This window comes from Chelonia mydas, chromosome 1 (assembly GCF_015237465.2).
Source record: "Chelonia mydas isolate rCheMyd1 chromosome 1, rCheMyd1.pri.v2, whole genome shotgun sequence".
Lineage (NCBI taxonomy): Eukaryota > Metazoa > Chordata > Testudines > Cheloniidae > Chelonia > Chelonia mydas.
The window spans coordinates 230,493,773-230,510,930 of record NC_057849.1 but is presented as its reverse complement, the minus strand read 5'-3'; the positions used below and the strand labels follow the sequence as shown (position 1 = coordinate 230,510,930).

General features: G+C 43.2%; 1 protein-coding gene and 1 long non-coding RNA gene across 29 annotated transcripts in view; one reads left to right on the top strand and one right to left on the bottom strand.

Annotated features, from left to right (window-relative positions):
• The window catches only part of LOC119567933, a 39,995-nt gene extending 33,976 nt beyond the window's left edge, over positions 1-6,019 (bottom strand). Inside the window, exons 1-2 of the long non-coding RNA XR_005227864.2 lie at positions 5,893-6,019; positions 5,312-5,416 (exon numbers count right to left, since the gene is read on the bottom strand). This is a non-coding gene — a long non-coding RNA (uncharacterized LOC119567933). The remainder of the gene's footprint in view (positions 1-5,311; positions 5,417-5,892) is intronic.
• The window catches only part of C2CD5 (C2 calcium dependent domain containing 5), a 136,791-nt gene that overhangs the window by 89,963 nt on the left and 29,670 nt on the right, over positions 1-17,158 (top strand). For all 28 annotated transcript variants that reach the window (XM_037915715.2, XM_037915724.2, XM_043538794.1 and 25 more), the window contains 4 exons: positions 4,916-5,102; positions 8,126-8,290; positions 10,881-11,021; positions 12,157-12,220. In XM_037915715.2, coding sequence (XP_037771643.2) covers positions 4,916-5,102; positions 8,126-8,290; positions 10,881-11,021; positions 12,157-12,220 — 557 coding nt within the window. The remainder of the gene's footprint in view (positions 1-4,915; positions 5,103-8,125; positions 8,291-10,880; positions 11,022-12,156; positions 12,221-17,158) is intronic.

Genomic DNA, 17,158 nt, shown 5'->3' with positions numbered 1-17,158 from the left:
CATTTCATCTTGGTCCAGTATCTGCCTCTCTTTCCCAGCCCGTAACTGGGAAGGCCAGGCTCTCCACCTCAAGAACCACCTCATGGAGGTCGCCATGAGGCCACTGTCAGATCCAGATGGGGGGAACCCCCCCGTACGTCAGCCTGAGCAATCTAAAAACACACTTCCTACTGCACCTCCCAGTTCAGTTCTGCTGGTACCAGTGCTGTGGACCACTTGTCAGGTCCTAGCCGTGAGACAAGGAAGCATCTACATAAATATGGCAGTAATTCTTCCTCTAGGTCCAAAAAGGATACTGCTTTAAGAGTCCCCATCATGGAGAAGCAACGCATTCCAAGGCACACAAACACGATAAAAAGCTGCACAGAATGTCGGTTCCATCCACTGAGCCACGTACTCCTTCCAGGTTGGTACTGCTGAAGTCAAGGGAATCTTTGGTTCCAAGACAGTCCTGAGCTCCTGTTCCAACTGAGGAACTCCTACTGCTCACACTGGGGAAACTCGAATCAGCCCCCGAGCCTCATGAACTATTTGCGCTGGCTGAGGTGAGATCTCCATGTATTCAAATGCTGTAGCGTCTTTGGAGGGTGTGCTCCTGAACCTTAGACTTGCCTCCTTCGGGCTGTGTTCCTGCCCACTCCTCTGAGGCTCCTGTGGTTTTGCTGGCACAGCCATTCGAACTGAGCTCTGATTTCTCAGCATGGGAGAACTCAGACAGGGCTCAGGGTCTGCCCCTCCCGTACTGCCGATGTGAATACCACACAGCCCTACCAGCTCAATGGCAGTACTCTCTCTTTGCACAGCACTGGGGTCATTGGTACTGTGCTCCATGGGTCCCTCCACAGCATCCACTGGGATGGCTGTACTGGGGGGTTGTGGCTGCAGTATCCACATTCCCACTTGTGAGGAGTCTCCACTCTTGCCCCTTCAACCATCCTCGAGAAGGCATTCCAAACAACTTTTGGAGTATGCACATCTTAGTCTGACTTAGATGCTTCCGCCAGAACTGGAGCACTTCCTCTCATTATCCCCGGACACAGCGATTCTTCGATTTCCTCCTCACTCCCAGATGACTACCGTCAATTCCAAGAACTGTTATGTAGGGTGGCTGATGCCCTCCATATTCCACTGGAGGAAGTGCAAGACAAGCTGCACCAATTGCTTGAGATGTTACTGCCTCGGCACCAGCCAGAGTGGCCCTACCAATCAATTATGCCATTCTTCAACCAGCCCGGACTGTCTGGCACACTCCAGCTACCTGCACACCTACCCAAAGAGGCAGAGAAAAGGAAGTATGTGCCTCCAATGGGGTCTGAGTTTCTCTTCGTTCACCCCCGCCCCCCACCCAATTCTCTCGTCATTCAGGCAGCAGTGGAGTGGGCCCATCAGCAACACTCACGTTCCACCCCAGTGGATAAAGAGGGCAAACACCTGGACCTTGGGGGTCACAAGGTTTTCTTCTCTGCCAGTTTTGTATTTCAAATTACCTGGCTCTATTTGCAAATCACAACTTCCTTACCGATAGCAAATTGGCATATTTCACAGACAAACTGCCCCAGCTATCCTGGATGAGGGAAGCTGGTTGCGAGGACAACACTGCAGGTTGCGGTGGACGCATTGGACACTTCTTTGGGCATGATGGCTACAGGGATCATCTTGCAAAGGGAATTATGGCTGCATTCATCAGGTTTCCCGAGGGAAGTACAGACCATCATAGAGGACCTTCCTTTCGATGAGTCTTATCTCTTCAGCCAGAAGGCTCCCTTCATTCCCTCAAGGATTCCAGAGCCACTGTGCGATCACTAGGTTTCTACACACTGGCACCCAAGTGCAAGTTCTACCTGGCTCCAAAGCAGCAATTTAGAGTTCCCCAGTTTTTCCTCTAGTGGCCCTATGAGCTTCCTTGCAAACAGCAGAAGACCCAGTGACCCCATCCCTCAGGTTCATCAGCACAACCTTCTGCATCTCATACCCAGTCTTCCCAGAAGCACTATTTATGAGTGCAATTAGAGAGCTGCCAACCACCCTGCCTTGCACCCGACTTACTCCCTTCAGGGAGCACCTATCACTCTTTTTACTGCCTTGAAGTGTGATAACGGACAAGTGGATCCTGGGTGTCATTCGATATGGCTATATGATGGAGTTCAAAACGCAACCTCATCCTCATCCCTTGCCCGGGCCTTGCTTCAGGGACCACTCTCATGACCATATCCTCACCCTAGAGGTAGACTCCCTGCTGCAAAGGGGAGTGATAGAACCTGTCCTCATAACGCCACCACCATTTATTACATCAACAGAAAATGGGACACAAGGTTTCCTGTGCTTTGTGCAGAAGCAGTTCACCTTTGGGACTGGCTTTGCCCACAAGATCCTGTTAGTAGCAGCATACCTTCCTGGGACTCAGAATGTAATTGTGGACTCTCTCAGCAGAAAGTTCATGACTGACCATGAATGGGAGCTCCGCGACACTGGTCACTAGCATTTTCGACTGCTGGAAGACTCCAGCCAGGTACCTCTTTGCCTCCTATGTCAACAGCAGATGCATCCTGTGCTGCTCTGGGGGACTTGGTGCCCTTTCCCAGGGTGACACACTAATCCTTTGCTGGTCAGATAGCTCAATTACACCTTTCCTCCTTGCCGCCCCTGCCACAAGTCCTACACAAGATGAGATGGAAGAGAGCAATGGTCATTCTGATTGCCCCATTCTGGCCTTACCAGTTCTGGTTTCCCCTGGTTCTCAGCATGTCAGCATGCTCCCCACTTCCACTGCCACTTTTCCTGGAACTCCTCATGCAACAAGGTGGATGTATTGGGCATCCTGATTCCCAAACTCTTCACCTCAGAGCCTGTTTTTTGGATGAGCACCTTCATTAAAGTGGGAATGTTCATCTGCAGTACAAGGCATTCTCTCAAATAATGGAAAGGAGTCCACAAGGCGATCCTATAGGGCCAAATGGAAGTGTTTCACCTCATGGGCCCAGCGGAAGGGTCTTGCCCCGAGGATGTGGACATTCCTCTTCTTTTGGACTATATCCTCTCCCTAAAGACATCTGGCCTTGCTCTCAACTCCATCAGGGTGCACATGGCTGCTGTCAGTACCTTCCGCCCCCCTAGTCGAAGGACATTCCTTTACTCACCCCTTGACTACCAGGTTTTGGAAGGGCCTTGCTATGAAGGGCCTCCTGTTCAGCCCATCGCTCCCCAATGGGACCTCAACCTTGTCCTCACAATGTTAACTAAGTCACCCTTTGAGCCTCATGCTCTCTCTCTCTCTCTCCTCTCCATGAAGATTGCCTTTCTAGTAGCTATTACTTCTGCGAGACAGTCAGTCCTCCTCACCCTTTATCACCTCAGATGAAACCATGAGGTGGAGCCAGGGTGCATGCATGGACTAACGGAAACTACCTCTTTTAAAATCTCTAGCTCTGGATGCATGGCACATGCATATAATCCTCTGTGGAATACAGATAGGGACCACACATCTTGAAGAACTTCCAGTTATAGGTAGTAATTTCTTCACTGACAGAGCCCTGCATACTGAATTGTCCATAGTGAGGAAGAAATCAAAGAAACTCTTTGATATGTTGGAAGTCCGCAAGAAGGGGAAGACTGTTCTCATAAATTTGAAAGGACATGCAGAGGTAGTAAAGAATGCTGGGTGTCACCTTCTTCAATATTTGCTGCGACAAAGTGAGCCTGAATACCTGTATCAAGTGCGACTGTACAGTTATGGGAATTATAATATTTCTTTAACCGCTCTGGATTAGCATCTCTGGTCACCTCAGCAATGTTAGTTATGATTTCAAAGCTCAACAAAGAAGTGTCTCAGAATTGGTTGCTTTTCAGATTCAGAACCAACTTCCAGTATAAAATACTTGTATAATGTAGTCAAACTTCATCTCAGTGTATTTTGAAATTACCATGTTAGCACTTCTCCAGTTATGTAGTTATATTGGGTATTGGTACAATATTTTTAAAGTGGAGTTATAACTGTGTTGGTCCCAGGATATGAGAGAGACAACATGGGTGAGGTAATATCTTTTACTGGACTAACTTCTGTTGTGAAAAAGACAAGCATTTGAGCTATGCAGAGCTCTTCTTCAGCTCTGAAGAAAGAAACTTGTCTCTTTCACCAGCGGACGTTGGTCCTATAAAAGATATTGCTTCATTGATAATTGTAAAGGTATAATGAAGTGGTTTTCTGTGATCCACAGAACCCTCAGGTTCTTCGGACTGTGTCTAAGGGATCTGGGAAAGGTTGTCCTTACCATAGAACAGTGGTTTAAGCCCCTGGTCTGTGGACCCCACGGCGGTCCACAGACTGTTTAAGATTTCCAAAGGGGTCCATACTGCCATTTGAAATTTTTTAGGAGTCTGCAAATGAAAAAAGGGTTGAAAAACACTGGCATAGTGGGTGAAGCATATTCCTTGCCTTCTGAGTATATTTTTATGTATATTTTGATTACTAGAAGTAAACATGATTTCATTAAAAGAATTGACAAAAGCCATGCTTTCCAGTTTTTATAATTTGTTTTAATAAGGGATATTTCTTAATATATTTTAAAGTGCATGCTTTATAAGTTACTTTTGTTCAAGGTTTCCATTTTTTAGTTTAAACAGGTATTTTCCTATTAAAATATGACTGAAATTAAGGGTAAAGATGTACAGCAAATATTTGTTAAAAGCCAAAAAGGGTCAATTTGATGTTGTGCTGACTGACGGTTAAGAATACGGTACTTTTTTTTTTTTTTTAAAGAATTAAATTCCAGAAAATAACTTTGAATGGTTTGTCAGATATAAAAAGCCTGCACATTTCCTTTTGATCACTTACACAGTTTATCAGTGGTTAAAAATTAAAAGTGTTTACAATCTTAAAACAGTCTAATTCTACGTATGTGACAATTTCCATCAACAGGTTATGTCGCCTAAAAAAGAAAGCTCAAGCTGAAGCAAATGCAACATCCATCAGTAATCTGTTGCCATTTATGGAATATGAAGTACACACCCAGCTAATGAATAAACTTAAATTGAAGGGAATGAATGCTCTGTTCGGTCTGAGGATTCAGATTACAGTGGGTGAAAATATGCTGATGGGCTTGGCAGTAAGTGTTACTTTGAATGCATAAATTAGAATTCCTCATTCTATTATATTCTGTTCTTCTAATTTCACAAAACTGTTTGTGCCAGTTTTGTATGATGATGGAATTCTGGGCAAATGGAGATATTTAAAAATTATAGTTTTAATAACAAGTGAGATGATGGAAAGAAAGGAGACTGCCACCTTCTTGTTGATAGATTAGAACAGACTTACCTTGAATACCAGACACAATAGTTTGGACTCTCTTGAAACTGAAATAGTAGATGAAAGTATCATAAGTACAGGAGGCTTCCCCCAAAATGTCTCAATAGGCATATGCTGTAGAAAAAACATAAATTCCTTTAATGGTTACTGTCAAGATCTGTTTTGACTCCTTAAACTGCATTCCATGTTCATGGTAGATGGGATTTGCCCTCACTGAGTATTTGTAAGTCTTTGGTTATCAGCTAGTAAAAAAGAGGAACCCACAACACTCCAGCCTGTTGCTTCTGATTGTAATACTGATGGCCTCTAATGCCTCTATTACTTTCCATCTAACTATTAACTCTAAAGGAGCTGCATTGTGGTGTTGCATTAGCTTAACTCTACAAGGTACTCAACCCTTTCAGCTGTACTTATGATGTACTGTTTTTCATAGAATGAATTTGATGCTGCTTTCTGTTTAGTTTAAAATAAAATACGATTTTTAAAAAAACAAAAAAAACATTCCAGAATGAATTTTGGAGACCCACTGTGCTGTCCAGACTCTCTTATTTTTCACTAACATTTTATAAATATCCCCTGCACACACATACCTTATAGTATTTGTTTTTAATTCCATACTCTCCTTTTTTTGGCTTTCTGATAGCAGAGAAGTAATGGTCAGTAGGTTGAAAGCGTTCCAGGCCTAATTATAAAACGTTGCGCCACTGGCATCTCTGCTCTTCCTGTGATGTGTGGGGTTGGGATAGCCAAGCTTAATTCTATCTCTGCCAAGACATCTCAGTGAACAGATGGGCCCTGAGTAGAGGCTCTCAAGCTCTCTACATTCTGATTAACGCTTCTAATGAGAAGTTGGCCCAGATGACCTCAGAGGCCATGTTTTTGAATGTGTGAGTCAGCCAACTCCACTGGGTGCCAAGAGACGTCACCAACACTAGCCTTTTTAAGTACATATCAGCTGATAGAAGTCTCAGAGCTATCCAGGCCAGCAGTTGAAAACAGGCAAGGATCAGAGGATTCAAGGTTGAACCTCAACTCAGGCCTCAACCTGTGCTTCGTGGGACAGCCAACAATATGCTGAGGTGCTGCTAAGCACCAACGGAATTTTGCACCAACTCTTTCAAGAACAGTGATGCCTGATATGTCTCATGTCTGATCTTGGATCAAGGTGTTTGGAGCCAGTGAGAAGGTGGCAGTCTCCTTCCTTTCCACCATCTCACTTGTTAATAAAACTGTAATTTTTAAATATCTCCATTTGTCCAGAATTCCACCATCATACAAAACTTACACAAACGGTTTTGTGAAATTAGAAGAACATTTTATAAGGTTAGACATCACTGTTCTTGGTGCGGTTGGTGCAAAATTCTATTGGTGGTTAGCAGCAGTCCACTGAATTGTGTGGTCTCCCAGGAAGCACAGATTGAGGCCTGAGTTGAGGTTCAACCTTGACTCCTCTGATCCTTGTCTGTCTTCGACTGCTGGCCTGGCCTGTGTAAAGCTTCCATTAATTCTATGTCTGATGATAATGGCACTAATAAGTCACGTCACTGGGTCAAGAGTATGTTAGGACCTACTGAACTCCCTGATGTTTTTGTTTCTCTGTCTTACTTCAGCTGTTACGTAGATGTAGGCACTGCATCGTACTAATGACACTGTAATGATTCTGAGTCTGGAGTCTTTGTTTCTGTGAGCATGCCTTGGGCATTGGCAGCGATACCATGTCCCAGTTGTCTTTGCCTGGGTATCTCACATGTGTCAGCTTCAGTAACTTCAACAGTGTACGTTCTAGTTTATTATACAAATGCATCCAATACCCAGATATGTTCAGCAGATTGAATGTGTACTTGGGATGAAAGAGATAATGATAAGATTATAGTAACTGATTTTATCTGTGTATGTGGTGATCCTACGGGTTATCTCTTCAGATTCATTCCAAATCTCCATAGTAGTGAAGCGAGAACCTCATTTTCCCTGTCCTCAGAAGCGAAAATGTGTATGGTGAAACATGTTTTCCTTTCTTAGACTACTGTCTTGACAGATGTTCTTTGTCAGAAATATGAATGTTGTTAAGAAAACAGTTGAAATAACTTAGTCCTGATGTGATTTCAGTCTTTTTTTATTAAGTTGGTTTGTTGAAAGAACCTGTAAGGTTCTGGTAAATATCTATCTGGCTTTCACACTGTAGAAATTCTTATGAAATAAGCCAGAAAACCTTCCATTTTCTGTTTTTTCATTTGAATAATGAGCAAAAGAGATGCTTCAGTAATCTGACTAGTTTATATACTGATCTGTGACTGTAAAGACAAATTAAAGTCCTTTATACTGGGAAATTTTGATTTTCTAACTTGTTTATGAAAAATGAGTTAATACTAAGGTCTACATCAATGTAACTCCTATTAAAGGTGAGGATAAACTGAATAAATAAATATTTAGCACACTTTTTGTTGTATTGATTACCAGTCACAAATTTTTGGACATGAAACCTTTAGAAAAGAGTAGAGATTTCTATTCATATTTAAGATGAGCTCTTGAATCAAGGAACAAGATTTTCCATAAGGGAGAGTTCCCTCAGATGCTGCAAGATGTATTGTTTTGAATCTACAAACAATAAAGATGGATTAATTTACTACAGTAGCAGGCCGTGGCATAAACATACAAATTGTACTGGTGAATACATTAAAATCCTGTGCAGTATTGAAAACTATAAATATTTTAAACCAGTAGAAGTAAAAATAAACATTGAAAATAAAACTTTAGAGGGCATATTTTGTTCTTGAACATCTTTGTTGTTTTCTTGCTGACTTTTTTTTTTTTTTTTTTATGAAGTCTGCCACTGGTGTGTATCTGACAGCTTTACCTCCCCCTGGTGGTATTCAGATTGCTGGGAAGACTCCAAATGATGGCACCTATGAACAGCATATTTCTCACATGCAAAAAAAAATAAATGATACAATAGCAAAAAACAAGGAGCTGTATGAGATTAACCCTCCTGTAAGTAAAGTTTATACAACTCTCAAAAAGGAGAATTCTATGTCAAAGGCAGTTCATACTAAACTAGAATGGTTACTGATCTATAACTGAAGAGGTTTGATTTGAGTGCATGGTTATTTATCAATATGAAAATCCCCGAACTCTATCTGAGGCAATCAGAGCAGAGATTTATATAATCGCCTTATTGCAGATATGTAAATCTCTCTGATCTGAATGGCTGATGTCTTTAGAATTCCCCATTCATTTGCCCAAATCAGATTCATTATTTCAGGGATTAGGGAGTTCTGAGAGCAGTAGCCAGTTGGAGTGTATCTGTGGAAGGTTAGAAAGCATCTTTCACTCTAATAGTCTGCATGTACTCCTTGTTAACTTGGTAATAACATATCCTTTGGCTTAGAGTTTTTAGCTCCAGCTGTAGTTATAGTCTCATAACCAGGAAGCAATTAATATGGTATACCATGGTTCTATAGGTAAGAGTCCACTCTAGACTCAAATATGCATAGCCTTCCAGGCTTCACAACCTAGCTCCACTGCAGACCATCCTAATAGAGAGAGAGGTTAGTCTGCACGGAGAGCCTCCTGAAATCCTCTATTCTTACATGCTAGGAGTTGAGGAGTAGCTGAAGGGGAGAAAAAATAGTATAAATACTATTTCCATCTTTGTCACTATACAATTCCGTAACTGCCTGGATATTCTACAGCCCTCCTGCAGGATTAGCTCTTCTCTAGCCCTGAAATAGGGAAAGGACAAGTCCTGGCAGACTTAAAAAATATACATATAAAGAAAAAATATCCCTAATGTTGTATGGAAACTGGGAACATCTACTGTACTCTTTTTCCACTTTGATCCTTTCATTTACATCATTGGAGAAGAATACTGTGGGAGACTTCTGCCCCACCCAAGTATTTTTATATAAGGTGACCTATAGGCTGACCAGTAACTGTCCCTCTTTCTTAGAACCATAGGAATTCACTGGTCCCAATACAGAAATAGATTCCAGATTTTTGGACTGTGAAGGGGCTTAACATGTCTTGTTTCTGTGGCTAGCTGTCAGCTAGAGAGGATCTCATCCTGCCCAAGAACCAAGCTGAGACTCTGGCAAGAGTGATGTTCTTGTGCACATGAATGAGCAGTAGGTAGCCACTCCCAAGAAGGAAAATTAATCTTTTTTTGAAATAGATAATCTTTGCAGCTGTGTAGCTGGAGGTGTCGTTGACCACTGTGAGGCAGAAAACATGGAAGTTGCTTTCTGCCAAATAGGGCCCCTAAGCCTGTATCAACAATTCCAATATAAATCCAATTTTTCTATGATTTGTAGCTGCCATAAAAAAAATTATTCTAGGTCGAAATGCTCCCTGCAAAGTTTTCTCTTTACCTCTATCTGATGGTTTTTTAATGCACCCCATTCTCCTTAGTAACTGAGGCTGTTTATGCTACAAGCACTACAGTGGTGCCGTTGCTGCACTGCAGTATAGGCACTTCCTGCATCTGCATCTGAGAGGCAGTAACTAGGTCAACAGAAGAGTTCTTCCGTCAGCCTTGCGGCATCTACACGGGTGGCTAGGTCGACCTAACTACAGTGCTCAGGGTGTTAAATTTTTCAGTGTAGACCAGGCCTGAGTGGCCTCTAGGTTAATTAGATTGGCATAGTGAGGTCTCTAATAGGTGTCATGGAGTCTTCGGCTCTTTGATTACAGGAAGATCTCTGCATTACACAATCTACATATTTTTTTTCAATAGACCAGAATCACTTCATCTTCCCTAGTAAACTGAGAGAGTCTTCAGGAAGATTCGCTAGCAGTTTTTTGTTCTTAACTTTCCTCTTATACAGAAATAAGTAGATATGGTACATCTCATATAATCCTTAATATATCCAGAAACTTGAGGTAGAATGGATGCAATTACTTTCAGATCTGGTTAACATTACTCATCACCGATAGGGATAGTGTTGATACATTTTATTCCCCTCTCTCAATTTGATGCAGAATATGCAACATCTGTTATTAAAGCTGAGGGGAAACTGACTGGGACAAAAAATTAAAATAACAAAAAATGTACAGCGTGAACAGGTTTTTTGTCTTAAACAGACTTCAGCGGTTCATCTCTCATTGTTATTAATAGATCTGACATATTTCTTACAGTCACTGTGTGCATTATCTATGTGTATAATGAAAAATGAGTTTATTTCACCGTTTGTCATTGCCAAGGGATGTTGTATAAAACCAGAATTTTTGTATATACAACTCTCTTTAAGTCACCACAGTTGGCTGTTGTGGAGCTAATTCTTACTCCTTTCCAGAAGCAGTAATCCTGGTCTGTGATATAAGTAGCAGGAATGACTGACATGAGGGAGATAAATCCTGTATGCATATATCCCTAGTAGTAATAAAGAAAATTCTAAAATAAAAGGGGCAGGATGGAATTAAAAGCAGAAAATATGATTTATATTGTCGACAGAATTATTTCTAAGTAGAATGATATTCAGAATGTTCTGAGTCTTAGAACTATGTGATGGCAAGTTGTTAAATTTTCAAATTAGTTTTAAGAAATGGAGTACATATATGAATTTTATTGTAATACTATTTTCAGGAGATACCTGAGGAAATCATAGGGTCTCCCTTTCCGGAACCAAGACAGCGTTCTAGGCTGCTAAGATCTCAGTCAGAAAGTTCTGATGAAGTTATGGAATTGGACCTTTCACATGGGAAAAAGGATGCTTTTGTCTTGGAGGTAATAACCATTTCTATGATGCTCATGCTCCTACTTTTCATCCTGAAAAATGTATGGAAAATAGATAAAGGACCTGTTCATTATTTCCAAAGTATCCTGAATTGTAGAGCAGCTCATTAATTTTTGTATCAATAGAAACTCTTAATTGAAATTGGAAGCTCCCTCTGTTCCTCTTTCCTGTTGTTCTTGAGCACATCTAGTCTGTGCATATGAACCACATCTTAAAAGATATCCTCCTCTTGGTCATCTTTGTCAAGCAGTACCTAGATGCTAGTAAAAAGCAAATGGGAGATTCTTTTTCAGCTACATAAAAGACAGGCCATCATCACTGATACAAGCCTTAAATCGCTTGTATGCTAGCACCTCAACATTCAGTGTTGTATCCCGAAAATTCCATTATTTTTGTGATTATTAATACAATTTATTTATTCTTTGCGGCTCCTATTATATTGTCTTTTTTTATATCTGAGGAGCTAGAATTCTTTGAGTCTAAAATTTTATTAAACTAAATGGCCTTCAGAAAACAGAAGGACTCTGGAGTGCTCTGTCAGGTGAAGAGGTGCATGTTATAACTTAATATTTGAAGTGTACTTGTTTATTCTGAAGCTAAATTGCTTTTTAATGAGCATATATTTAAATGAATTAAATACTTTGAAGTACTGTGAGAAGTGTAAAAATAAATTGTTTTGTTTCCCTGAAAGTGCTAAATCAAAAATTATTGAATTTTGAACTTGAAAGTGGGGGTCAGTTGATAATTATAATAAAACTTGAAGAAATAGAATATTGTTTTTTATTTTAAAAAAATCTTGATTAATTGTTTTGTATTTTGTTCAGTTTGCCTCTTTATTGATCCAGCTAGTCTTTTCAGAAGTAAATATGAAATTTAAAAACATCGGTATGGTTTTTCAAAACTGGGTGTCTAAGTTTGGGCTAAAGCCCTTATTTAGGAATCTATACAAGTTAACTGATTTTCAAAAGTGCTAAGTACCCGCAATTCCCAAATTAGTCATTTATTTAGGCATCTAAATAAATTCACCTATTTTTTAAAAAAAACACTCGACTTTTGTATCTAGTAATAACTTTGTTGTAGTATTTTTGTCATCTTGACACTACCAATGTATTTTATTTGTTTCAGATTGATGATACAGATGCAATGGAAGATGTACATTCTTTACTGACAGATGTTCCACCACCTACAGGTAGCGTAAACAAAATTCTCATGCTATGTGGTTAAAATTAATAGTTGTATAAACTTCTGGTAGTCTTTTTCACAATATGCTGGATAATAGAGAATTGTTTTATTTCATGCAAGGTCAGAATTGGGAAAAAAAAATTCCTTGAAATGCAATATTGTGGCTCAAATCTCACAGAGGAGAAATACTTTGTCTCTCTTGAGAATGTGCTGATTGTAACCTGAGGCAAGGAAGATTGATTCCCAATACACTGTTGTGTGCTGATCATCTTTTTGTATCATAACTGGAAATTCAACATGGTAGTCATTTCCTTGTAGAGTGAAAAGTTTTAAATTCTTGTATCTTTTGCACTAGTAATTCAGTATCTGCAGATTGTTATATTCTGGATGGCTGAAATGTAGGTAGAGGGTTCACTGAAAGTAGAAGTATTGAGTCAATATATTGCTGCAGTGACTTTAGCCATATAATATGAATTGTCCATTAGATATTGTTTTTTATTCCAGGAATGTTGTTTAAACTGAACAGTATTACTTGTTGGATCTCACGTGTTGTCAAATGTATTTTTTCTTTCAATGTGGCAGCATTCATTTCCATGCCCGTCTCCATATGAAAATCTACCCCTGTCTTCCACTGGAACTTTCCAAACTGTTTATTTCTATTGAGGAGAGACAGTTCAAGAAGACATGGGTTTCTTAATTATTTCATCCACAACATCAAGTTTTTCATCCAAATCCACTGTGCTTATTTTCTCTAGAAAGCAGCAGTGTAATAAATAATAGCAAACTGGGTGTGTGTGGGGGGAGGGTACTAATTTCTTCAATACTTGTTAAAGTCCTTGTGAATCTATAAACATCAGAGTTTAGCACTGAACAAGAGTATTAGATTTTCAGAATTCAATAGATGCTACAAAATGAATTATTGACAGTGTAGCAGAATTGATTCCTCCCACCGTCGAGGGTGACCCGTGGCACCCTCTCTATGCCAATCAAGTGAGAGCTTATAACCCATAACTGCCACCTTCCGTATTTGTCCATGTTGCCAGCAAGGATGAAGTGTCCTTTTCATATGATGTTGCTGCAATAGCCTGGGCAGTTGATATGGAGGCGCTGCTTTGGCAATGTGTCAGCGGCCCCCTCTTGACTTCACTGGTTTGGACCAAAGGAAGGCCGGGAGTCCTATGGAACCAGCTATGCTGAAGGAGTTGCCAGTGCAGAGATCTTCCATCTGCTTGCCTTTCAGGGCTCCGCTTCAAGATTGGTTGCCGGCCACAGCTGAAGGGCCCAGTCTGTCCTGTGTAGATGTCGTTTGCTCATCCACCTTTTGATGGCATTTCCTCCATCAAGGGGAGGGATTTCCCCCACTACCCTTCTCAGGCACTCATCAGCCCGAAGCCATTGGCACTTCCTGAGGTTTCTGAGTTAATTAACCACTGCCCAGCGCTTGGAATTGACCAGTACGGGTTGTACTGCTTATGGTCATAGCGGTAGCAGGTTTTCAATTCTGACCTGATAGAGCTAGATGTGGAGCCCACTGTAGAAGAGCTAAGCAAGGCCACTGATTTACTGTCAAGTGTCAAGGCTCCTGGAAAAGATGGCCTCCCAGCAGAAATCCTCAAGTGCCGGAAAGACAGCCTATTACCATATCTTCATCAGGTGCTACTTAAATGCTGGAAAGAGGGTGAGATACCACAAGAGATGCATGATGCAAACATCGTCACTTTATATAAAAATTAAGGCGAAAAGGGCAACTGCAACAACTACAGGGGTATTTCGCTACTAAGTGTAGCAGGAAAAGCTTTTGCAGAAGTCATTTTAGTGTGCCTACAACAGCTGGCGAATCAGTTCTACCCTGAATCACAGTGTGGATTCAGGGCTGGAAGATCAACTAAAGACATGATATTTTCTCTGCGTCAACTCCAAGAAAAGTGCAGAGAGCAAAACCGACCATTGTACCTTGCCCTTGTGGACCTAACCAAAATCATTTGACACAGTCAGCAGAGCAGGTCTGTTTGCAATACTAGAAAAGATAGGGTGCCCACCAAACTTGTTAAGTCTTCTATGTTCATTCCACGACAACATGAGAGCAACTGTCCAGTTTCATGGGTCCACTTCAGACTGCTTTGAGATGAAAAGCAGAGTGAAGTAAGGATGTGTTCTTGCCTCTAGACTCTTTTTTGAAAACTTCTTGGTACTCTTTCACTATGTGTTTAAGGACATGAAAGATGGAGTGTATCTCCGCACAAGATCAGATGGGAAATTCTTTCAACCAGTCCCGACTTAAGTCAAAAACCAAAGTCAAAAAGGTGCTAATCAGGGAACTTCTATTTGCTGATGCCCTCATAGCCCACAATGAAGATCTACTACAAGAACTTATGGACTGCCTTTCAAGTACCTGTCAGGCACTTGCTCTCACCATCAGCAACAAGAAAACAGTTGTATTCGGACAGGGGGTTCCACAAGATCCTTCAGTTACCTTAAATGCAAACCAGCTAGAAGTAGTCCAAAAGTTCAGCTGTGTAGGTTCTGCAGTGATCACCAACCTCTCACTGGATGAAGAACTAAATGTTTGCATTGGAAAGGCTGCCACCACCTTTAGCAGACTAACTAAAAGAGCATGGAACAACTCAAAGCTTACCATCAAGACCAAAATGCTCGTGTACCAAGCTTGCGTCCTCAGCACTCTCATGTATGGTGAAGAAACATGGACAACTTATGCTCATCAGGAGAAAAGGTTAAATAGTTTCCACGTACATTGTTTACGCCTCATACTCAACACCAAATGTCAGGATAAAGTCACCAACGCAGAGGTTTTTCGGAGGGCAAATATACCAAGTGTCACAACCCTCTCATGCAAAGACGACGGCGCTGGCTGGGCCATCTGAGTAGGTTGGAAGATGGACGCATGCCCAGGGACATGCTATACGGGGAGCTATCAGAGGGAACAAGAACAACAGGATGCCCCAAGCTTCGCTATAAAGACACATACAAGCGAGATATGAAGGAATTTGGAATTGATTCTGACCAATGGGAAATCTTGACAAGTGATCGTAACAAGTGGTGCCATCGTCTACATCAGGGTATCAAAGTCCATGACGAGCTGGCTCCTACAGCTTGAAGACAAAAGAGCCCATAGGAAGCAAGCAGCTCCCAAACAAGATAATACACTTGCAATAACTGCTAAAGCTCATGCAAATCTCGGATTGGACTATTCAGTCACATGAGACATTGCAAACCATATACATCAGTGGTCAACAACCGGTAGATCGCGATCAACTGGTTGATCTTGGAGCCTCTGCCAGTTGATCGTGATCTCCTGGCCGCTAAAAGCACGTTGGGGCTAAGGCAGAGGCTCCCTGCCTGCCCTGGCTGTGCGCCACCCCTGGAAGCGGCCAGCATGCGCCTGGGGGTGGGGGAGGGATCTCCGCACGCTGCTTCTGCCTGCAGGCACTGCCCCCGCAGCTCCCATTGGCCAGGAATGGGGAACTGTGGCCAATGGGAGCTGCGGGGGCGGTGCTTGCAGGCAGGAGCAGCGCGCAGAGCCACGTGCCCCTCCCACAGGGGCATGTTGGCCTCCTCCGGGAGCGGCGTGGGGCCAGGGCAGGCAGGAAGCCTGCCTTAGCCCCGCTGCGCCACTGCCCAAGGTAAGTGCTGCCTGGTGGGAGCCCGCATCCCAACCCTGAGCCCCCTCTCAGATCCAGCACCCCATACCCCTCCTGCACCCCAAGCCCCTGCCCCAGCCCTGAGCTCCCTCCCAGGGCCAGCACCCCAACACTCTGCCCCAGCCCTGAGCCCCCTCCTGCGCCCAAACTCCCTCCCAGAGCTTGTACTCCTCTCCCCTCCTACACCCCTGCCCCAGGCTCAGCCCAAAGCCCCCTCCACGCTCTGAACCCCTCGGCCCCAACCCCCTGCCCCAGCCCGGTGAAAGTGAGTGAGGGTGGGAGAGAGTGGGTGGGGGCGGGGAATGGAGTGGGCAGGGCTTTGGGGAAGGGGCGGGATAGATCCTGGGTTGCACTTAAATTCAAAAAATGATCTTGTATGTGAAAAGGTTGGAGACTGATCTAAATCATAGTCTGCAATTCCCACTGTCTCTCGCAGACGAAAGGATGCCAACAACAGCAGAACTGATGCTAGAACTTCATATGAGATGTTAGTGGTCTATACGTCTATTATTTAGCCTTTGTTATTTGTGCAATATATACATTATTAAAACATGTGCTACCTACTACAAAAGGGGTGGGCAAACTTTTTGGCCCTAGGGCCCCATCGGGTACAGAAATTGTATGGAGGGCCGGGTAGGGAAGGCTGGGGAAGGCTATGCCTCCCCAAACAGCGAGGCGTGGTCTGTCCCCCACCCCCATCCAACCCTCCCGACTGCCCCCCAGACTCCCACATCCTATCCAAACACCCCGGCTCTCTGCCCCTGACCATCCCCCAAGACGCCCGTCCCTATCCAACCTCCCCTGCTCCCCACCCCCTGACCACCCCCTATCCAACCCTCCTTGCTCTCCACGCTCCATGTTACTTGTGGGGTGGGGATAAGGGAGGCTCAGTCCTTTCCCTGTGTGTTTCCTCTGCTCATTTTGCTGCTCTCCCTGGCAGTCAGGCAGGGCTCGCTCCCTGTTTGGGCTTGGCTGCTGGGGACAGGGGTCAAGCATGCTGGGGGTGGAGGGGGGCCCTGGCTTGTTCTGCCCCTGTCCCCAGCAGCAGGGCCCAGGCCCCTTGACCACCCCACTGCTTCTTGCCTCCCACCCCAACGCCCCCTGCTCCCTGACCGCAACGCCCTGGAGCCCTAGGTCTGGTGGCGCTATAGCCATGCCGCCCAGCCGGAGCTGCAGCCATGCTGCCCAGGTGCTGGGGGAACTGTAACTGCAAAGGAGGGGAGCAGAAGGAGAGGGGCCAGGGGCTAGCCTCCGCCCTGCTTACCGCGCTGCCGAGGAATTGGGCT